The 17,807-nt window shown below is 41.3% G+C and overlaps 1 protein-coding gene across 5 annotated transcripts; it reads left to right on the forward strand.

Moving 5' to 3' along the window:
* Positions 1-10: 10 nt before the first annotated feature.
* CDV3 (CDV3 homolog) lies at positions 11-16,491 on the forward strand. 5 transcript variants are annotated; one of them, XM_055805470.1, is made up of 6 exons: positions 11-494; positions 2,480-2,559; positions 4,573-4,709; positions 5,699-5,861; positions 6,945-6,994; positions 13,758-16,491. In XM_055805470.1, exons 1-6 carry the CDS (start codon positions 270-272, stop codon positions 13,760-13,762), a joined length of 660 nt encoding a protein of 219 aa, XP_055661445.1. In that variant the 5' UTR covers positions 11-269; the 3' UTR covers positions 13,763-16,491. The 5 variants fall into 5 exon arrangements, with proteins under 5 accessions (XP_055661445.1, XP_055661444.1, XP_055661443.1 ...); XM_055805469.1 differs by lacking the exon at positions 13,758-16,491 and adding an exon at positions 7,378-12,629; XM_055805468.1 differs by lacking the exon at positions 13,758-16,491 and having other exon boundaries at positions 6,945-12,629.
* The last annotated feature ends 1,316 nt before the right edge of the window (positions 16,492-17,807 follow it).

Consider the following 17,807-nt stretch of genomic DNA (forward strand, 5'->3'; position numbering starts at 1 on the left):
TTTCGGGCCGTGTCAAGCGGCGGCCACCAACGTGGAGCGCGGCGGCCTTCTTCCGCCGGGCGTCGGGCGGGCTCCCGCGGGCCCGGCCAGCCGCAGCCGTTAGGCGGCCGCGCTCGCTCCCCTCGGCGGGGGGCGGCAGGCAGCGGGAGGCCGCGCCGCCGCCGCGCGGGGGCTCACCTGTTGGCCCGGGCCGCCGCTGCGCTCTCGCGCCCACGCACACCCCCCCCCCCCCCGCCCCGCCGTTGGGCCCGGCCGCCGCCGCCGCCGCCATGGCGGAGACCGAGGAGAGGAGCCTCGACGACTTCTTCGCCAAGCGGGACAAGAAGAAGCGGAAGGAGAAGAGCAGCCGAGGGGCCGCCGCCGCCTCCAGCGCTTCCAACGCCGCCTCTAACGCCGCGGGGGCGGCCGCGGCGACCGGGGGAGCCCGCCCGGCTGATGGTAGCAGCTCTGGGGCCGCCGCCTCCAACGCCGGCTCCGCCAAGACGGCGACCAAGGTGCGGCCGGGAGGAGGTGCGGGGGGAGGGGGGCTGAGCGGGGCCGCCCCGTCGGGGCGGCGGTGGGGGAAGGGTCAGGGCTTCCTCCGCCGGCCCGGGCGGCGCCTTCCTGCCGGCAGGGGGCGCCGCCGCCGCCGCCGGCCCGGGGAACGGCGCCGCACGGCCATGCGGGCGCCCTTGGCCGCAGGGGCCTGGCGGGGCGGCCGGGCCGGGTCCCCTGCAGCGTAACGGCAGCGGGCGGGTGCCCTCGGGCAGGGCGCCGCTGGCGGGGGCGCCACTCGGCGGCTCCGGCCCGGGCGGGGTCCCGGCCGGGAAACGCGCCCCGTGTCCGCGGCGAGGGGAGCGGGGCCGGTCCCTGCCTGCGCCTTCCGTGCTGCCCAGCCCGCCCCGCGCGCTTGGCCTTGGCGCTCGGTGGCGGCCGGAGCCCACCGGGGTCCGTGGCCTTTGGGCCTTGGCGGTAGGATCACGCTTGGCTCTGCAGGCAAAAGTACGCTGCGTGCTCAGCCTTTCTGCCAGGAAGGGGCTTACTGCCAGAATTTATTATTTTTTTTGTACCATTTTACAGTGAAACGATGAGTGCGAGAGATGCTTGTTGAGTTAGCATCTTATAGATGGTCGTGCTGTATATATTAAAATAAATTTTGTGAAATACTTTGCTATTTCCTAATGTTGCTTACCCTCGGGAGCTTGACACCTGCAGTAGCTTTCTAAGTAGACCAAGGTCAGCGGTAATCTTTCAGCTGCTCTTCTGCTCGTTTGCTTGTAAAATAATACCTGGGTTTGACTGGAGATTGTACTTGGATTAGAAATAAAGATCATTAAATGTGAAAGGTACATCAGTTTGGAAACTGATGTTTCCATGGAGATGGGGATACAAGAAATCAGAAAGACTTTAGAGCTGTAGACTCACTGTATTCCAGAAGACTGAGTCTTGAGCAGATGGTGCAATAACACCAGGTCACTTTCTACTGCTGCTGTTCCTTTAAAGCAGGTCAAAGTTTTCCTGCTAGAGGTTGATAAGTAGAAGAGCTTAGGACAGGGCTTTAAAAGAAGCTGTATTGCCAGCTGTTCAGTAGAAGGGGGGCTATACCATTGGCAGATGTAGAGTAATAATAACTGCATTTCACGTAGAGTATAGGAATTACGTAGACTACTAATTAGGCTGTGTGTGTCTTAAGCAGTTCCCATGTGTTCCTAGTCACGGCTTTATCTGCTCTGTTCCATTTCTTAATAACCCCAGAATCTGCTGATTACATATTAGGGCAAAATTGGCACCACTGGGGTGGGTTCCTCTTTCCCAGAACACATAATCAAACTCCTGTTTTAAAGCCTTGAAGTGGTGCTTTCCAAAGGCTGGTACTCTATTTTTGTGTACCAAGATCACTATGGTTTTGAAGCTGACCTTTTTACTATTATAAGAACATTATTAAGAAAACAAGGAAGGCTATAAATGTGGTTGTGAATATGAAAAAGTCAAACGTAATGATACTAATCTTTGTCATAAATCCACTGTAAGCTGTTCCACATGTTCTTTGCTTTTTGGCTCATGAAATACACGACAGAAAAGTAAATCTAAAGCTTCATGTGCATTCAAACTGTTACAAAAACTTACTGTTAGTAAAAGGGAGAGGTCTTGCCCTTGTATTCCTTAGTCTTGACTGCATGGTCCTGTTCCCTACTTTGTGTTGTCCCTTGACTTCCCACTGGGTTTTTGCTGAGGTGATGTGGTTTTCTGTTGCTTGAACAACTTTTTTGCTGGGGCATTTCTTAGCTGTTCTAGTGAATTAAAGTCGGCTCACAAGTGCATCCTAGATCACATATAGTAAGTTAGGGGAGGAGGGAATGGACTCCTTTGCCCTGTTGGCAGTGGTGCACACAGATTGGTTTCCCATGGAACTGTACCTTCACCCTTACTTTTCTTTGTATTACCTTAATGTTGTTCTTGTCTACTTTGTCTAAAGTAACAATTTACACTTTTCTTACAGGAAGAGGATGATTGGAAGGAGTTTGAGCAAAAGGAAGAAATCGATTATAGTGGTCTTAGAGTTCAGTCCATGCAAATAAGGTACTACTGTTTTTTCTTTTTCTCTCTAGTATCAGCATTACCTATGTCTAAAAAGCATGTTCTTTCTTCAGAGCTGCCTCCCTGGAGTCCAATTAAACAGTGGTTTGGTATGTTCTGCTAGTGTAGAAGTCTGCTGTGGGGCAAGTTCGGTTTGACTATTCTCTGCCAATTTCCTCTTCATTTTTTTAAATCTCTGTTGATATTCTAGGTCTGTTTTGGTTGGAACTAAGATTTTTATTACACATACTTAACATTCCCCTCCATAAAGATAGTAAAGTAGTAATTTCTATGAGAGATTACTGCAGGATAGTAATTCCCATAGAGACCCTTACAGCAGTCAAGTGAATCTGACGCAGTGTATTCAGCATGTCAGTTTGGGGAGTGAATTCTTGAACAGTTGCATTTGTATTTCAAAAGAACAAAAATGTAGTTGGTAAAACTAGTGTTAAGAAAAATGTAAGAGGAATGTTTCATCAGGTCAGAAAAAGGATTTTTACATCCTCAGTCTTAGACTGAAGATGTCACATAATCCTCATTGTCCAGGTATTAATGATGTTTTATCATCTCGCCTGTAACCACTGCAATAGGTGCTTTCTTCAGTGTTTGAGCAGGTCCTGTATGTTCTTTGATTTGTTTGTTTTTAACACATGCTCCATTTCAGTTAACTAGTCCTTTTAGGTCATTTGCACGTATTTGGTCCACAAGCTCTCCACACCTTTGAAGTGTCACAGCAGATAATCACGTGTCTTAATAGGCAAGAAATGAGTAGGCTGCTGCTTCACTGACTACTGGTACTGTTTGACTGAAAAGCGAGTACTTTGGTTTTCCAGACAAAGGCCAACATTCTGAATGCTTTTGATGCTGTGGCAGATGGAAGTTTCTGTCACAGGATTTTGTAACCACTCAGGTAGTGGATTTGGGAGAGAGTGGAGGAGCAAATGGAAGAAAAACCCACTGGAGGTTATAAATTATCCAGCTTTGGAGATCTTTATGCTGAAAGTAAGACACAGAGTATCTTGTGGGGGTGGATGTTACGTGTACTTACTCTGTTCTAGTTAGTTGGTAGGCATCTGCTTTTGACTGTAGTTTAAAACAGGATAGTAGTGTGCCTAGGCGCTTGGTCCAGCTTACTATGAGTGTTACTGTATTTGGATGAACAGTGAAAGGCTGTTTCATTTTCAGACATGATAGGTATTTTTAACTGTTCCCTGATAATTACTTACATAGAAAGCTTATCCAATCATGCTTAGTAGGGGTTGCTGTATTATGAACTTCTGTATTCGTACTTTGCTACTGCTGTCAAGATCAATGTCTTGGGTTTTTTTAACAGCCTCACCCTTCACATATGTCTCATTATAGCGCACAGCTTTCTGTAGTAGCTTTGTCTAGCAAATTATTTTGAGTCTCCGACTATTTCTATGTAAAATAGAAGAGTCTAAATAAAATAGTCAGGCTTTGGCATAGGACTTCCTTACCTTTTTAAAATGGGCTGGTTTTCTCTTTGTATTTTTTTATTGCTTCAAAAAAATCTTGAGTTGGTTTGTAGATTATATTTGTATGGGTAGTATAAGAGTGTTTCTCAGGTGGCTGTGGTTATACGGAAAGGGAGCTCAGGACTTGCTTTCTATCACTCCTCTTCCGCAACTTCTTTCTCTTGACTAAAGCATTTTATGGAAACAGCATTTGTAGCCCATTCTTGCTTTATCTTCTTATCACTTCCCAATGCATGACTATCTTGGTAAGAAAAAAGTCTTTAAGTTTAAAATATGAAATCACTTTTTTGATCACTTAGTACAGTTTGAATTTGTCTTATTTTTAAGAACTTTTTTCCTTCTCAGTTGCCAAGTTATGTAGCAGTGTGCCAGAAATTGTTCAGATGGAAGTACTAATACAGTGATTGCAGGACTAACATAGTCCGGTTAAATCTGGTATCTTCAGTACAGTAGCTATGAAGTCTGTCTTGTCTATGGTGATTGTGGTTCTAAAATGCTACTTAGCATTTCTCTTTTGTAGTGAAAAAGAAGATGATGAAAGTGAAAAAAGAGAAGAACCTGGTGACAACTGGGAGGAGACTGGTGGTGGTGTAGACAGATCATCTGGTCCTTGGAACAAGTCAGCTCCTGCACCAGCACCTGTCGTTGAACCAATTGGTAAATTTAACTTGGAGTTGTTGCTTTTTCCAGTGGGAAGTGTATCAGGTTGAATTAAGCTACTCAGAGAGGGCAGAGCGCAAGGAACAGTTCCTATTCAGGCACCTTCATACTAATGGCTTGACATGTGAGCGAATGAGGAAATTGTCCCGTGAAAGGATCTAAGGAACTGAATTGATAGTACTGTCAGATACTTAAAACACAAGTGGAGGGGTTTTATTTCTGATTTTGGTGGAGGGTGGGGAAAGCATTCAATCTTGGAAGGAGATTTCTGTGCTTTGCAATATATCAATTGGAAGCTTTTTCCATTGATCTAAAAATACTGCTTTGACAATTAAGTGGATGTTGAGACAATATCTGATGTCTAATATGGCAGTTCTTGAGTAGGGTTCCATAGTTAGTGGTATGCTTTGCAAATCAGTGTTGCTTCTTTATTAGCAATGTTGCAATTTATTAGCATCAGTGGTGATAAACTACTTAGTCATGACCTGTTCAGACTATTCTCTTCCATTGAGAAATTCATTGAAAAGTGGCCTGTGGTGGTTTTTCCTGCCTGTACAGGCAAGGAGGTAAAGATAATTAGTGTTATTTCATTGTAGATTGTTACCTTAAATACAAACTACTTGGATATTATATTCTGCATCTGGAGAAGTGCTTTAAATTTGGTGAATATACAGTTAGGTGTTTAAATCTCTAGTTTTAAATGTAAGCTGCTACTAAATTGCAAATAAGAAACACAAAGTTGTCATCAGTGATTTTGATTCCCTGAACTTTGAGGTAATACACTGGAGTCACGTTTTAATTTGACTGCTAAAGTATAGGTTAAATTATGTGATGCCTGATTTCCTGCCTTGACTGAAATACTTTCAGAGCTTTTAAAGGTGCAAAACCATACTTTGTAAGACTTTAAAAAAAAAAAAAATATTGTGGGTTTTTTCAGTTGTGAATGCAAACTTACTTTCTTGTCTGTATCTTGTTCTTATAACCAGTAACAGAAACCCCAGAACCAGTTCAGACTGGTGGTGTATACAGGCCGCCTGGTGCCAGGGAGGGCGGCAGGCCACGGAGAGCACAGCAAGGACCACCAGAAATCTATAGTGATACGCAGTTTCCATCACTGCAGTCCACCGCCAAGCTTGTAGACAGTCGAAAGTAAGTGCATTTCATTAATTTCCTAAGAGACATATTTTAACTGCCTTCTCTAAGTTTTTATTTTGTTTCAGAGCTTAAGCCTGAATCTTTCCACAGAGGAAAGAAATAACTAAGAAATTACTCTGTTTCCCAAAGAGATATGGGAGAGGGCTCAACTGTATTTTCCAAATCTAGGAAGGGCTTCCAATGAAATAACTTTCACAGGATGTAGCCCAGTAAGATAGCCAAACAAGGGTGCCAGTTAACTTCTTCAACTTGCTGAAGGATTTCCCTGAAGCAGAGTATTTCTGCTCTTGACAGCATCTGGTTCCCTGAGATACTTACTAGCCATAGTGGGGCTCTGTGTTAATACTGTCAGTAGGATGTCTTGAGCGCACTGTCCTCTCTTTAGAGATGTAAAGGTAACTTAAGTGGAAGAACGGGGTTTAATAGAAATATAAATAATTAAACTTGCTGTCTGAGCTGTGGTTTACAATGATGAACCCCCCCTGGTTTTACTGACGTGATCTGTATTTTGTGGTGCTGAAGACCTGAGTCTCGCCCTGCTTTTAAGTCCTGACCTTTATGTAATTAGAAGACATAGCTAGGCCAATGTAATTCACTTGGGTTTGGGGGCTTTTTGAGTTATTTTCTCTGCTTGCTGTGTTACTGACTATAACAGCCTGACAGAAGCTTTTTGTTTCTCTTTTGAGTTTTTTTTGGTGTAGCTTTGCTTGGCAAATGAGATAAGCTGTCACTGATGCTTTAGGGTTTGAATGGTGAAAATTGAGCTAAGATGAAATTCCGAGTGAGCATTCTAGAAATGGACTTCTGCTTTCTAAAACCTGTTTTTCATAAATGCACTTAAACTTTTGAGACTGTTAATATTGAAATTTAGAATGTAACCTGAATTGTACTGGGTGATGAGCTTGATTCTGGAGATGGTTTTACAAGATTTGCTTGGGAATGTTTGACTGTTCTGTTATCTCTAGACCTTAGTGTTCTGTTTATAATGTTTTTGTTGGGATGGGGTGGAAATAGACTAGAAGTTCAGTTCACAAGCTAGTGATAAGATATTTACTGATTACATTTATTTTCCCTTAGGGATAAAGAAATGGAGAAGAGCTTTGAAGTAGTAAAACACAAAACTAGAGGTAGGGATGAGGTCTCAAAAAACCAGGCACTTAAACTTCAGCTAGACAACCAGTATGCTGTGCTTGGGGATCAGTAGAGCTGCATACACATTACAATTAAGGAATGCTTTTATGGTAACCCTTCTACTAAGGTAACTAAACTACAGCTAACGGCTATGATGAACATGCCACCTTATTTCTGCTGGATCTACTGCAGCAAGTGCAGACTACTTTTGACATAAGTGATTGGTTCTCCTGCACTATGGAAGCATAATATGTTACAACTTCTTCATTGGATATGGGGCAAATTAATGTAAATGGTTGAACAAGAGTCATCAGTGTTCTTTAATTGCTCAGAAAGATACCTACAGCCAGTGGTCATTTCAAAATCTTTTTATGTTCAGATACTGAGCCTTCGTAAAGGTTGACTACCTCAGACTTGCTGCACTCATTGTGGACACCATGTGGATCACAACTTCTGGAAGAGAAGGTTACAGCTGTTTTAGTGGCCATCTGAAACTTGAAACCAGCTCTACTGGATTCCTGTCAGAAATCCCGCAGAAGTCAGCCATTTGGTTCCAATTTGCTATAACAAAGATTTAAGTGACCTTAATGACAAACCTGTTCTGTTCCCCTTCTGAGGAATCCTGTCATGTGTAGCCATAGCCTACTAGAGACTTCTGGAGCGTACCATACCACTCATACTATCAAAGTATAACAGAGCTGTAGTTTGTTTACCTTTTTAGATAGCTGTGCTGATAACTGCAAAACAAACGAAAACTCAGTATCAGATTTGAGGAATGATGGGTTTGAATGGTCTGTTTGCATTAGCCATTTTCATGTTTGTCTGTTTAAATGTTTTTTTCTATTCTCCACAAAAAAAAAGCCTGCCTTGTTTCTGGTATCAAATTGCAGTATATTAACGTGAGATGTTGTAATGAAATAGGGTTTATTTTGTTTTTTATCATAAGTTTGTCTTTCTTACCCTAAAGCACTAAGACTTTAGAGTTTTGATTTGACAGAGAGGTATCCAGATTCCAACTAGTCTTCAGAATTTATCTTTAAAAATGAGATACATGGCAGTAGCGATACTAGATAAAATTTTCTCCTAAAAGTAGTTGGTTGTTGAAGGGTAATGGTTAATTGATAACCAGAATAACTTAGTATGCAGAGGGATAACTGAAGCTGGTAAGCCTTATTTGTTTGGCTACTTCTGTGAAGCATGCAGGCTTTTTGAGGCAGAAATCCTCTAAGGAAAACTCATAAATGGTGTTTATTCAGTCAGGAAGTTTAGTAATAGTGGAAGGCAGTGACTTCTTTAAGTTGTTGTCATCTCTGACTTAATTTAGTGGAAGTAGGCAAAATGGCACTGATACACTAAAAATACAGGACATTGTCCGTAACTCTGATTCACTGAATGAAATCTGTCAAGTACCAAAAGTGTCCTGCTGTAACTTCTCTTCTCTGAATTATTGCACCAGAAATGAAGTAAAATAGTGGCGTGCTCCAGTGTTGAGGTTTCTCAAGAGTAAATGCCAAAAAATAGACCCAACATCTGTAAGAGTTGCCAATGGCAAGAAAAAGAAGGGAACAAAACTTGCTTACATGTGTGGGAGTACTGTGTATGTGCAGAAGATGAGGATAGTGCAGGAATTGCCTAGCTGGGTTCCCTCTGACTAACTGCTGACTTGCTTTAAATCTACTTCTCTGAGGCCAATGGGAATTTTGCTGTTGACTTCAGTGCGGCTGGGGTTCCGCCTGGTTCTTTTGTGCACAGGCTAAAACTGGCCTTGGCCTTGCAGAGTTAATTGTCTCTAAAACTTCTGCTAGAAGCTGCTATTAAAGAGAGGGCTCAAAAGACTATTCTTAAAGTTGGAGACTTCATTTGGAAACAAAATCCCACTGAAAGACTGATACCGATATCTTGGACTCTGAGCCATGTATCTTCCTTGAAAATTCAACAGCAAAACCTGTTGATTTGTCACTAAAGATTTCTGTGGAATTTGTGGTAAATGGACATGTCGCTTGATATGGTAGAAATGTGAAATCTTAAAAACTCTTTTCCTGATGCTTTAAAGCAATTGAGATCACCAATGCACATGAATCTAGTTTTAGTCTACTGTATGAAGGGTAGATGAGACTGTCCATTGTACCATCTTTATTTGAGGTTTTGGGCATGAATTCTGGCAGTTCAAGACAACCTTGTAACAGTTTCAAATCAAATAAAATGGAAATATACATGGATTCTGGAGTCTAATGAATCTTTACCTTAAGTTCTAGCTTATGACCATACAACAGCTGAGGAAACAGAACGTTTAGATCCCTTTAAGGGACAGGCCATGGGGTGGGTAGTCAGCCCTATGGTCAGGTGGCCTATGTTTAAGAGCTTATAGCAGTGCATATTAATAGGACTTATTCATACCTAGAAGTTTAGTTTGCTGCCTCTCAGAGTGTCTTCCTACTCCCACCATCTAGGACTAGTTTGAGATTGTGAATTGAGTATGAATGAAGCTTTGATTTGCTTTTCACTTGAAAGTAGCTCTGCTAAATTAAGGAGGGGAAAAAAAAGAAAGAAACCAAACTTCTGCATGGTTGCTGTCACTGGAGTCCATCAGCTACTGATAACTAGAAGTGTTATTCTGGAGGCTTTTTTTGAAGTGTATCATTCCAGGTTCTTTCTGGAGGCATAAAGAAAAAAAAAACCCAGCCAGAAATGCCGCCAATTTCCATAATACAGAATGTTAAACTATTTTAAAGTGTTTCTTGTGTTAAATATTGCTGCCAGCAACTATCAAAATGCCAGTTGTCAGTATCTTCCTTATAACAATTGATTGTTCTGCATACCTGAAATTTTGAAAGTCGGTTCTCTGTGGAAGTTCAGTATGCTTTTGAGACTCTGAAGTCCAACTTTATCTGGTTTGTTGCATTCATTCAAGGCATGCTAAGAATGTCCATTTCATTCCTTTGAAAAGCTTGTTGAGGGCTCATGCCATAAATGAAGGATTATCAGTTGTAGAAATGAGATTCTTGATACCAGTCAGTAAAATGCAGTTTGCTGCTTCAGGAACTTCCTTACCTGTAACATGCTGTTACGGTGGGTTAGTTACTAATTTCCAATGTCCAGTACTTGCTGGGAAAGGAACAGCTTGGATTTGTGGTTCTTGGTGATACAGTCTGTATTTAAGGAATGTTAAAATGCCAAAAACTAGGTAGCTTTATTGAAGTTGGACTTCTCAAATGCCTGCCGTAGGAATCTGGCATCTGTATTTACTTGAGCCGATGATGAATGTAAGAGAGGATTAGTTTTCCTCCCCTTCCTCCCTGGTTTAGCTGTGCCATGTTTAATCTTACTCACAAATGAAGATAAATGGGACAACTAAAAGTGACTGTCTCCTATTTCAGTTTTGTCTTTGTAGCTAGCTTTACCAGTCATGTCCACAGTAGTTCTCTTACAAAACTTACAAATAGATGAATGGTACAAACTGTGTTAAGACACCTGACACCACAGGGACTAGGGCGTTTGGTATCTGACTGCATCTTTTGGCTTCTTGGAAACTTTCACCACAACAGGCTGAGACACCTGTGCTGTTCAGGTCAAGTAAACAATGTAAACTTGACAGGGCTGCACATCTTGGAGCTTTTGCAATAGTTACATCTTTGTCTGTCTTGTTTCAACCTGGTTGAGCAGTTACGAAGTTGCTTGTGATTTTCTGTCAAATACCATAACTAAAATAGAGCAGATAATTCCTTTTTAAACTAAGAAGGCTTCATGTCCTTAAAAAGTGTTTATTTACAAGGCAGTAATATTATTCTTTCCAATATTGATATGGTCAGACAAATTAATATCTCCTATTTTACATGAGCAATTTGTATCAGAGGCCCAAGAAACTAAATCTTACCAAAACTACCTCAGGTACTTAAGAGGTTTTTACGAATAGCCACAACCCAGGTTTTGCTGTCTGACTGTAATTTAGTTACTGAATTGTCCCTCTGTTTTCAGCTTACACTTTCACAAACTGGTTTTAATGATAGTGGGTTTATTTGGGAATGTAAGAAAATAGTAACATGCATATTTAAATTTCAGATACGTACATTAGGTATGTAAAAAAGGGGAGGAAATCTGACATCTGCTGATAAATTTTTCAAAAAAAGTTAAAAAGTCAGCTTGTCTGTATAGGGATTCATATAAGAACCTGCAGGCTCTAACAGATGGAAGAAGAAATGACAGCAGAAAACAGAACTGAGGAGTCTAATACCAGTTTGTATTGGTATTAGAAAATGAATCTTCTGATGCATGATGAAGAGCAGATGTCTTCATCAATTTGGATAAGCTGTAACTATCATGTATCTAGAGTTTGGCTTTCGAAACACCAAGTGTAGTTCTGCCATGTTCTGTTTGAAACAAAATAAAACATGAAGGAAGATTTTTTGTTTTTGTTTTTATATTAGGGAGAGTGGAAATTATGCAAATGAAACACGGGAGGTATAAAAGAGGGATTAGGAAGGCAGTTCTCTAAATGATAGTATTAAATGCATAGCCTGAGGTAGGGAGCAGGGCGTTAAGTGGTTGGATATAAGTTCTGCGTGGGTAAGCACTGCTTTCACAAGTGACAAATCCATCTGACTAGATCAGCAAAAGCGTTTGAAGTTCAGTACTTGGGGAAGGCATGCCACTTTATCTTTCCCCTTTAAAAGAAATTAATCTGGAAAACCTGTCCAGAGAGAACGTAGAATTTTGCACTGGTACAAAGCTGTCTAACCAGTTGCCTAAAGAGAGAACTGGGAAAGGACAGATTCCAAGATAGTTCAGCAATCTTATTAGGAAAGAACTAGGTTTATATTTAAGAAAACTTCACTCCTCCATGATAAAAAGCTAAGACACTGATTCAAATTGCTATGAAGATATTACCCCTTGCATCTTTTAATGGTACGTATATCATGGTTTATGTTCAGTTGCTTAGAATAATGTTGATATAGCAAGGTTAATGAAGTTCAGTGGGCTGCTTAGCCTGAATACAAATATTTAAAATATATCACAGTATTAATGAGTCACCAGAGAAAGTAGTGCATCTGGAATACTGGAATGGAAGGTATCATCTAAGACAACTGCATGCACTGAAAAGAAGTAAGCCCATTTTGTAGCAAGAGCAGAGGATGAAGAGAGTTGGTGTTCAGGCTTGGTTTTCCACTGAGCTGCTGTGTTAACTCCAAGTAATTTAGTTACAGTATCCTCTGTTTCCCCAGCTGTACCAAAACCCCTCGACAACCTACCTCACAGGGATGTTGTGAGGCCAAAGCTGTTCTTTGTCAAGGGCTGGGGCTGATGGAAGGTGCTAAAGAGGACTAAAAATCTTTATTAAAAGAACTTTATATTAGCTTTCATTACAGTATTTTAATACTACTTTGGGAAAGGCTTATTTCTACTGAGTGTAATATACATTCTGTTTAAGTATTATGGCATCAGACATTTTACTATGTATGAGTAAGGAAAAAGTTCAGGCTGAGTACTTTAAACTGCTATTTCCTCTCTAATTATCTGTGTGACCCAAATGGTATAGTAATATGAGGCTTTTTGGTTTTATGTGGAATCCATTAAAATCAATACTGCTACATTTTGTAAACCCCATGACAAATAAAATTGTGCTCACAGTTGATAGCCATGTCTTATGTGGCTGCTTTAAAGTTTGTTCAAACTATGTGAACTGGAAATGTTCACTCCTGAAAGCTTGTATTTGTGTCAGGCTACCAAGCTGCATTTTGTAGTAGGAACAGAGTTTTCTTCCCCTCTTCACAGTAAACACATCCATCCTGTTCTTTATCCTTTCCCATACTTAAGTTGAAGTAGCATGCAGGTACAATGAAGAGATGGGAGACAGAGTAATCTTAACATCAAACCTTTTAAAATCTAGTATTAAGGCAGGCTGTGGAGGAAAAAGATGAATAAACCAAAGGGAAATAGTTGCCCATGGAGGAGTGGTTTCTATGAAACAAAGAAATTATAGAGCTGAGAGGAGTGGGGTGGGTAAGGAAGGAATAGATACAGAAGAGGTGATTCCCCTATTCAGTATTATCTCCTGTTTTACCAGTTAACTACAGCTGAAAATGCAGAAATATTTTTTTTTTATGAATATGCCCTTTACTGCTGTTGCTGATGTTTTCAAGGTTCATCACTCTGCTTGTACAGTAGACCTCCAGATAGAAGCAGAGAATGTGATGGTGGCATGCATGCAGACAAATTAGACCTCTGGTGGGTACTGGACAGAGATGAGGCCCAGCAGCTATCTTTTCTTACTGGTATTTTTATCATTGAGCACCTCTGAGGCAGTTGTTACATCAGCTGTGACAATTCTCTTCCAGAAATTACTACTGTTCAATTTCAAACAACTACTGCAGTTGCTTCATAAGAGATATCTAACTAGCTGAATAATGAGCATTAAAGACTAACACGGAGCTTTTTGGCATAATTATGGTAGTGATGATGAATGATACTGAGGTTAACAGACTGGTACATGGCTTAAAATGACTGAGCTATATGTCATGTTACATGGTGGGGAGAATGTATATCATCTATTCTTTTCCCACCTTAACAAATAAACTACCTTGGTCTTACTGTCTTTCCAGCTACAAAGGGCTGCTTCTGCCATTCTCTTATCACTTTCCTCCCTGTATTTTTCTAGTTTGTCACTTTTCTTAAGATGCTCATGAAACAGCAAATAGTCATTGGGGACCTCTAAGAGAAATACATGCTGTAATATTTTTCCATATTGTTCTGTCTTTAATACAGCCTAACATCTTACTCGCTTTCTTGACTGCAACTACACATTGAGCAGATGTCTTCATCAAGCTGTCCATGGTGATGCCTAGATCGTCCCCTTGAAAGATCACAACTAATTCAGAATCCACCAGAGCATGTATGAGTGGTTTAAAGCCTTTCCAGTATTCATTGCCTTGGGTTTATTTTCTGTTGACATTCGCTTGCTACTGAACTGCCAAGTTTACAGAATTAGTTAGCTTACCCTGACAATCTCCATCTTTCCCAGTGCTGACAAACCTAACAACTTTTTATGGGCACTGGCTTTTGTCATCCGATAGACCGAAGTCTTCAGTATTATGTAACTCACTCCTCTTATCACTGATAAGCATGGCATGCTCTTACTAACTTTTACTCAATCTGTTCTGTTTTTGTCTCCTATCTTCTGTATTGAATTTTCTTTCTAGCTCATTTATGGCATTGATGTCACTGCGTTACGACTGTCTGCTTTATTTCAAATAATTGGCCTACAGAAAACTGATAGTTAAAAGTGTTACCACAAGCTTCCTTTTTTTTTTACTTAAGTCACTTATTCTCTATCTTTTTCAGACTATGTACAACCATAACAAAATGATTCAAACCATAAAAACAGGCTGATAAAACAAATGCATTGAGAAACACGTAAAACTTAGATTAATGTGAGCTCCCAGAGCTTAACTTCATTGGTTTCTATGGAGTTATTTCTGTCACTTAATCAGTTTCATTAAAACCTGATTTGAGATCTCATTTGAAGTCTAGATGCAACAGCCAGAGTCAAGTGCAGGTGAACAAGCCCCACAGCAAACTTGTATTAAATTCTGCATTACTCTGCTCCTTTGTTTGCAGCAGAGATGAAGCAGATTTATTACTTGATCTCTGGCCAGCAACCACATGGGCTCAGCCATGCTTAGTGTCTAACATACCTGTTGTAGTATTTAACTGGACACTGAAATTAAATTGCAATACTTGAGATGAAGATGATTGCAGCAACACCGGAGGGCAGGCTTAGTCTTTGTGGTTTGTTTCATCTCTTTGCATTCTTATCTTGTGCTTTAAAGATTGTACAACTGTAAATAAGGTTAAGTCTGTAAATGCTGACTGCATTTACCAGTAATGCTAAGTTTATAAATACAGAGGGGGTGTCATAAAGCAAGACTCAAGCCTGTTAGGATGTATAGCCTACCACTTAAGAGCTGCATTGTCCGAGTATCAGAATACTGTATCATCTAGATCAGCTGCTTTCCCGTAGTAACGATGACAGGAGGTTGAGAAGAATGTACCTTGGATTTTGCATCCAAATAAATTGTATCAGTTAGGTGTTCTATTAAAGCACTTACTAGTATTCTGTCAAAAAATTGTGGCTGCTCTGGGGTTTATAAAGTTGGCAAATTGCAGCTGAGGATTTTTGTTAATTTTGAGGGGGTGTAGGGGGGAATAAAGCAGATGCAGCAATATCTGATAGTTGTTAGAATGTAGGACTTTGCACCCTCTCCCACACATCTAAAAGATACCTCTGTGCTGCTGCACTCACCAAAGCCCTGTCTTGCCACTGTAAATCCTTACTGTGTTTTTTGCTAGCCACTCAGTAACCTTCAGGACAGACCAGTTCTCTGGCTGTACACTGTCTTTAATCTGGGAATTGTGTAAAAGGCAAACTGGCTTTGTAAACTCGTACAACAGTGTTTTCTAGATAATTGATTCTTAAGGGTTTTTTTCTGCAAAAAAAGCCCAGCAAAAAATTTCTTCATTTGACCTTTCTTCACCCTAGAGTATTCCGTACCAAGAACTTCTAGTCAGGGGCCTGAATTATTCACCACTTACTTAGAAAGCAGCTTTAAAAGCAAGAACTCCTGATTCTTGATCACGCTGTATTTCTTCAGTCAGGGTTCTAGCATCACAAACATGGCTCCACCTGTGGCAAAATTGTTTAGCAAGTAAATGTGATCTCCTTGAAGAGTTTAAACACTCAAAGGCTACACAGGAGCCCAATTCCCATAGAATACAGCAAAATGAAGGCAGTAGTGCTGGTTGCAGTACAACACAGTTCAGCTACAAAAAGGAATGGCGTTGCAAGACTGGTAACGTGCTAGCTCAAACAAAACTGTCTTACCTGGACAGCAGGGTCTAGTCTAAAGCATTTTGTTTTCTAATGAAGAGATGACTGAGTGAAGACTAGTAAAGACATCTCTTTAAGTGAAAAAATACGAAAGTTTGCTTTCAACAATCTACCAGAATGTCTCACCACCAGACTTAACCTGAAGAAACAAAGATAAAGCCATTTGAGTGCTTATTGTAGCGCAAAAGGAAGAATTATACTGTCTGGCTGGGAAAATGGTTGGCTGGCAGCCCACTGAGCACAGCAGAAACTCTTTCAGCAGAGTACAATGTGATCTATTTGAATCCCTGTGTGGCCCCCACCATTAACACAGGAACCTAATGGTGCCTGTATATTTATATAATTATATGTTTATAGTCATAATTTAAGTTCAAAACCTGAACTAAATAAATATATATTTTTTGTCAGTAGATTTTTTTACCCTGTCTACCTATCATGGCTTCTGCATATGACAACTTCTAACTGTGCAGTGCACACACCTGTTGTTGTCCTTTTTTCCCATGTTAGAGTAATGGTATCAAACTCTGTAAAGCACTTTTGTGATGTTTCCTGTGAAGAAAGCTGAAGGAAATAAATTTATCTTAACAGCACCAACTGAATTTATACCTCCAAGTTTGTCTCACTTTTGTTGTGTTCATGCCTCTCTCCAGCAACAGCCGTCAGTGACAGACAGCAACATGCTGGTTGTCAGGGTGTTGTTCTAGGGTCAGCACAGGAGAGGGTCTGGCTCTGGCTCTAACAGCTGTCTTCTCCTCTGATCCCCCAGTGCTCCCTAGCTGTCTGCCCTTCCTTCCTTCTTTCCTTCCCCCTGGCTCACAGCCCACGTCAGGGCTGTGGCCTGGCCTATTTGTGGTATATGCCTACACGCAAGCTGACTGGAGAACAGCTAATGCTCAGATCCCACATGACTAGTTCCACTGGGGGTTGGTATGTGTCTGATTTTCACTGCTCCCCTTCTGCCCTGCCCCCCAGGGTTTGCAGCAGCTGCAGGAACTGTATGTCTCCAAGACTTCCTTAAAGCTTAGCTAAAGTGGGTCAGGGAGTGGTTTCTTATCTGTTGAGTGAGAATAGCAGCACTACCCTTCCATAGCAGTTTCTTGAGGACTGGGAAGAAGAAAACAACAACAGTAAAGTCAGGACTTTCAGGTCTCACCTACTAATATCCATACCTATTGAAACTGCCTGTAATACAAAGCAGCATTTTGGAGGCAGAACAGAAAATTGCCAGTGACAACAAAGTTAATGCCTTAAATCACATTTTGAATTAACAGCATTCTTTTCAGTATGTGGACTTGGAGCAAGTTGGAGATGTTCAGCATCCACAAATGGCACCAAGCCAAGAAAAGCAAAGCAGGTTTAAGACTCCAGTTGCTGCAGCTCAACCTAGCAATCTTGCCCCAGCCTAAACCCCCACTGATTTTTTTTTAAAAACACTTTTAAAAAGAATCAAGTCCCTCACATTCACTGGCATCTTTTGATCCTTCCTGACAATTCCTTCAGGTCATCCCAACATGTTGTGGAGTTGACAAAACATCCACTGCACTGAAGAAGGAAGCAGAAGCACAAAGTACAGCCTCAGACATAAAGGCAAGCTGCCTTCCTGTTCTCTCACCTGGACATTCCCACAGCTCAGGTCCCTTTGTCCCTTCTGCCAGCAGTAAGGTGCCAGTTCTCCCCAGCCTAAAGTAAGATTCTCCAGGTTTCATAGGACTTGGATGCTCATGGCTCTTCCTGTCTTCTGTCTGCAACTGACACTGATGCAAAGACTTTCTATACGAGTATTCAGCAGCTAGAAAATAAGTAGAATACACACACACACACACACCCCCAATTAAGAGGTAAGTTAAATAGACTTTAAAGATGTTACATTATTCCCCAGAGAACTCCCACTGGGCCTGTGCAACTGCATGTTGTGCTTTTCTGTTCAA

The sequence above is a fragment of the Falco peregrinus genome, chromosome 5 (assembly GCF_023634155.1).
Source record: "Falco peregrinus isolate bFalPer1 chromosome 5, bFalPer1.pri, whole genome shotgun sequence".
Lineage (NCBI taxonomy): Eukaryota > Metazoa > Chordata > Aves > Falconiformes > Falconidae > Falco > Falco peregrinus.

Coding starts and splice junctions, on each gene's coding strand:
- CDV3 (XM_055805468.1), top strand. CDS start 270: ATGGCGGAGACCGAGGAGAGGAGCCTCGACGACTTCTTCGCCAAGCGG. Junction 2,560..4,572: donor GTTCAGTCCATGCAAATAAG/GTACTACTGTTT, acceptor TCTCTTTTGTAG/TGAAAAAGAAGATGATGAAA. Junction 4,710..5,698: donor ACCTGTCGTTGAACCAATTG/GTAAATTTAACT, acceptor TCTTATAACCAG/TAACAGAAACCCCAGAACCA.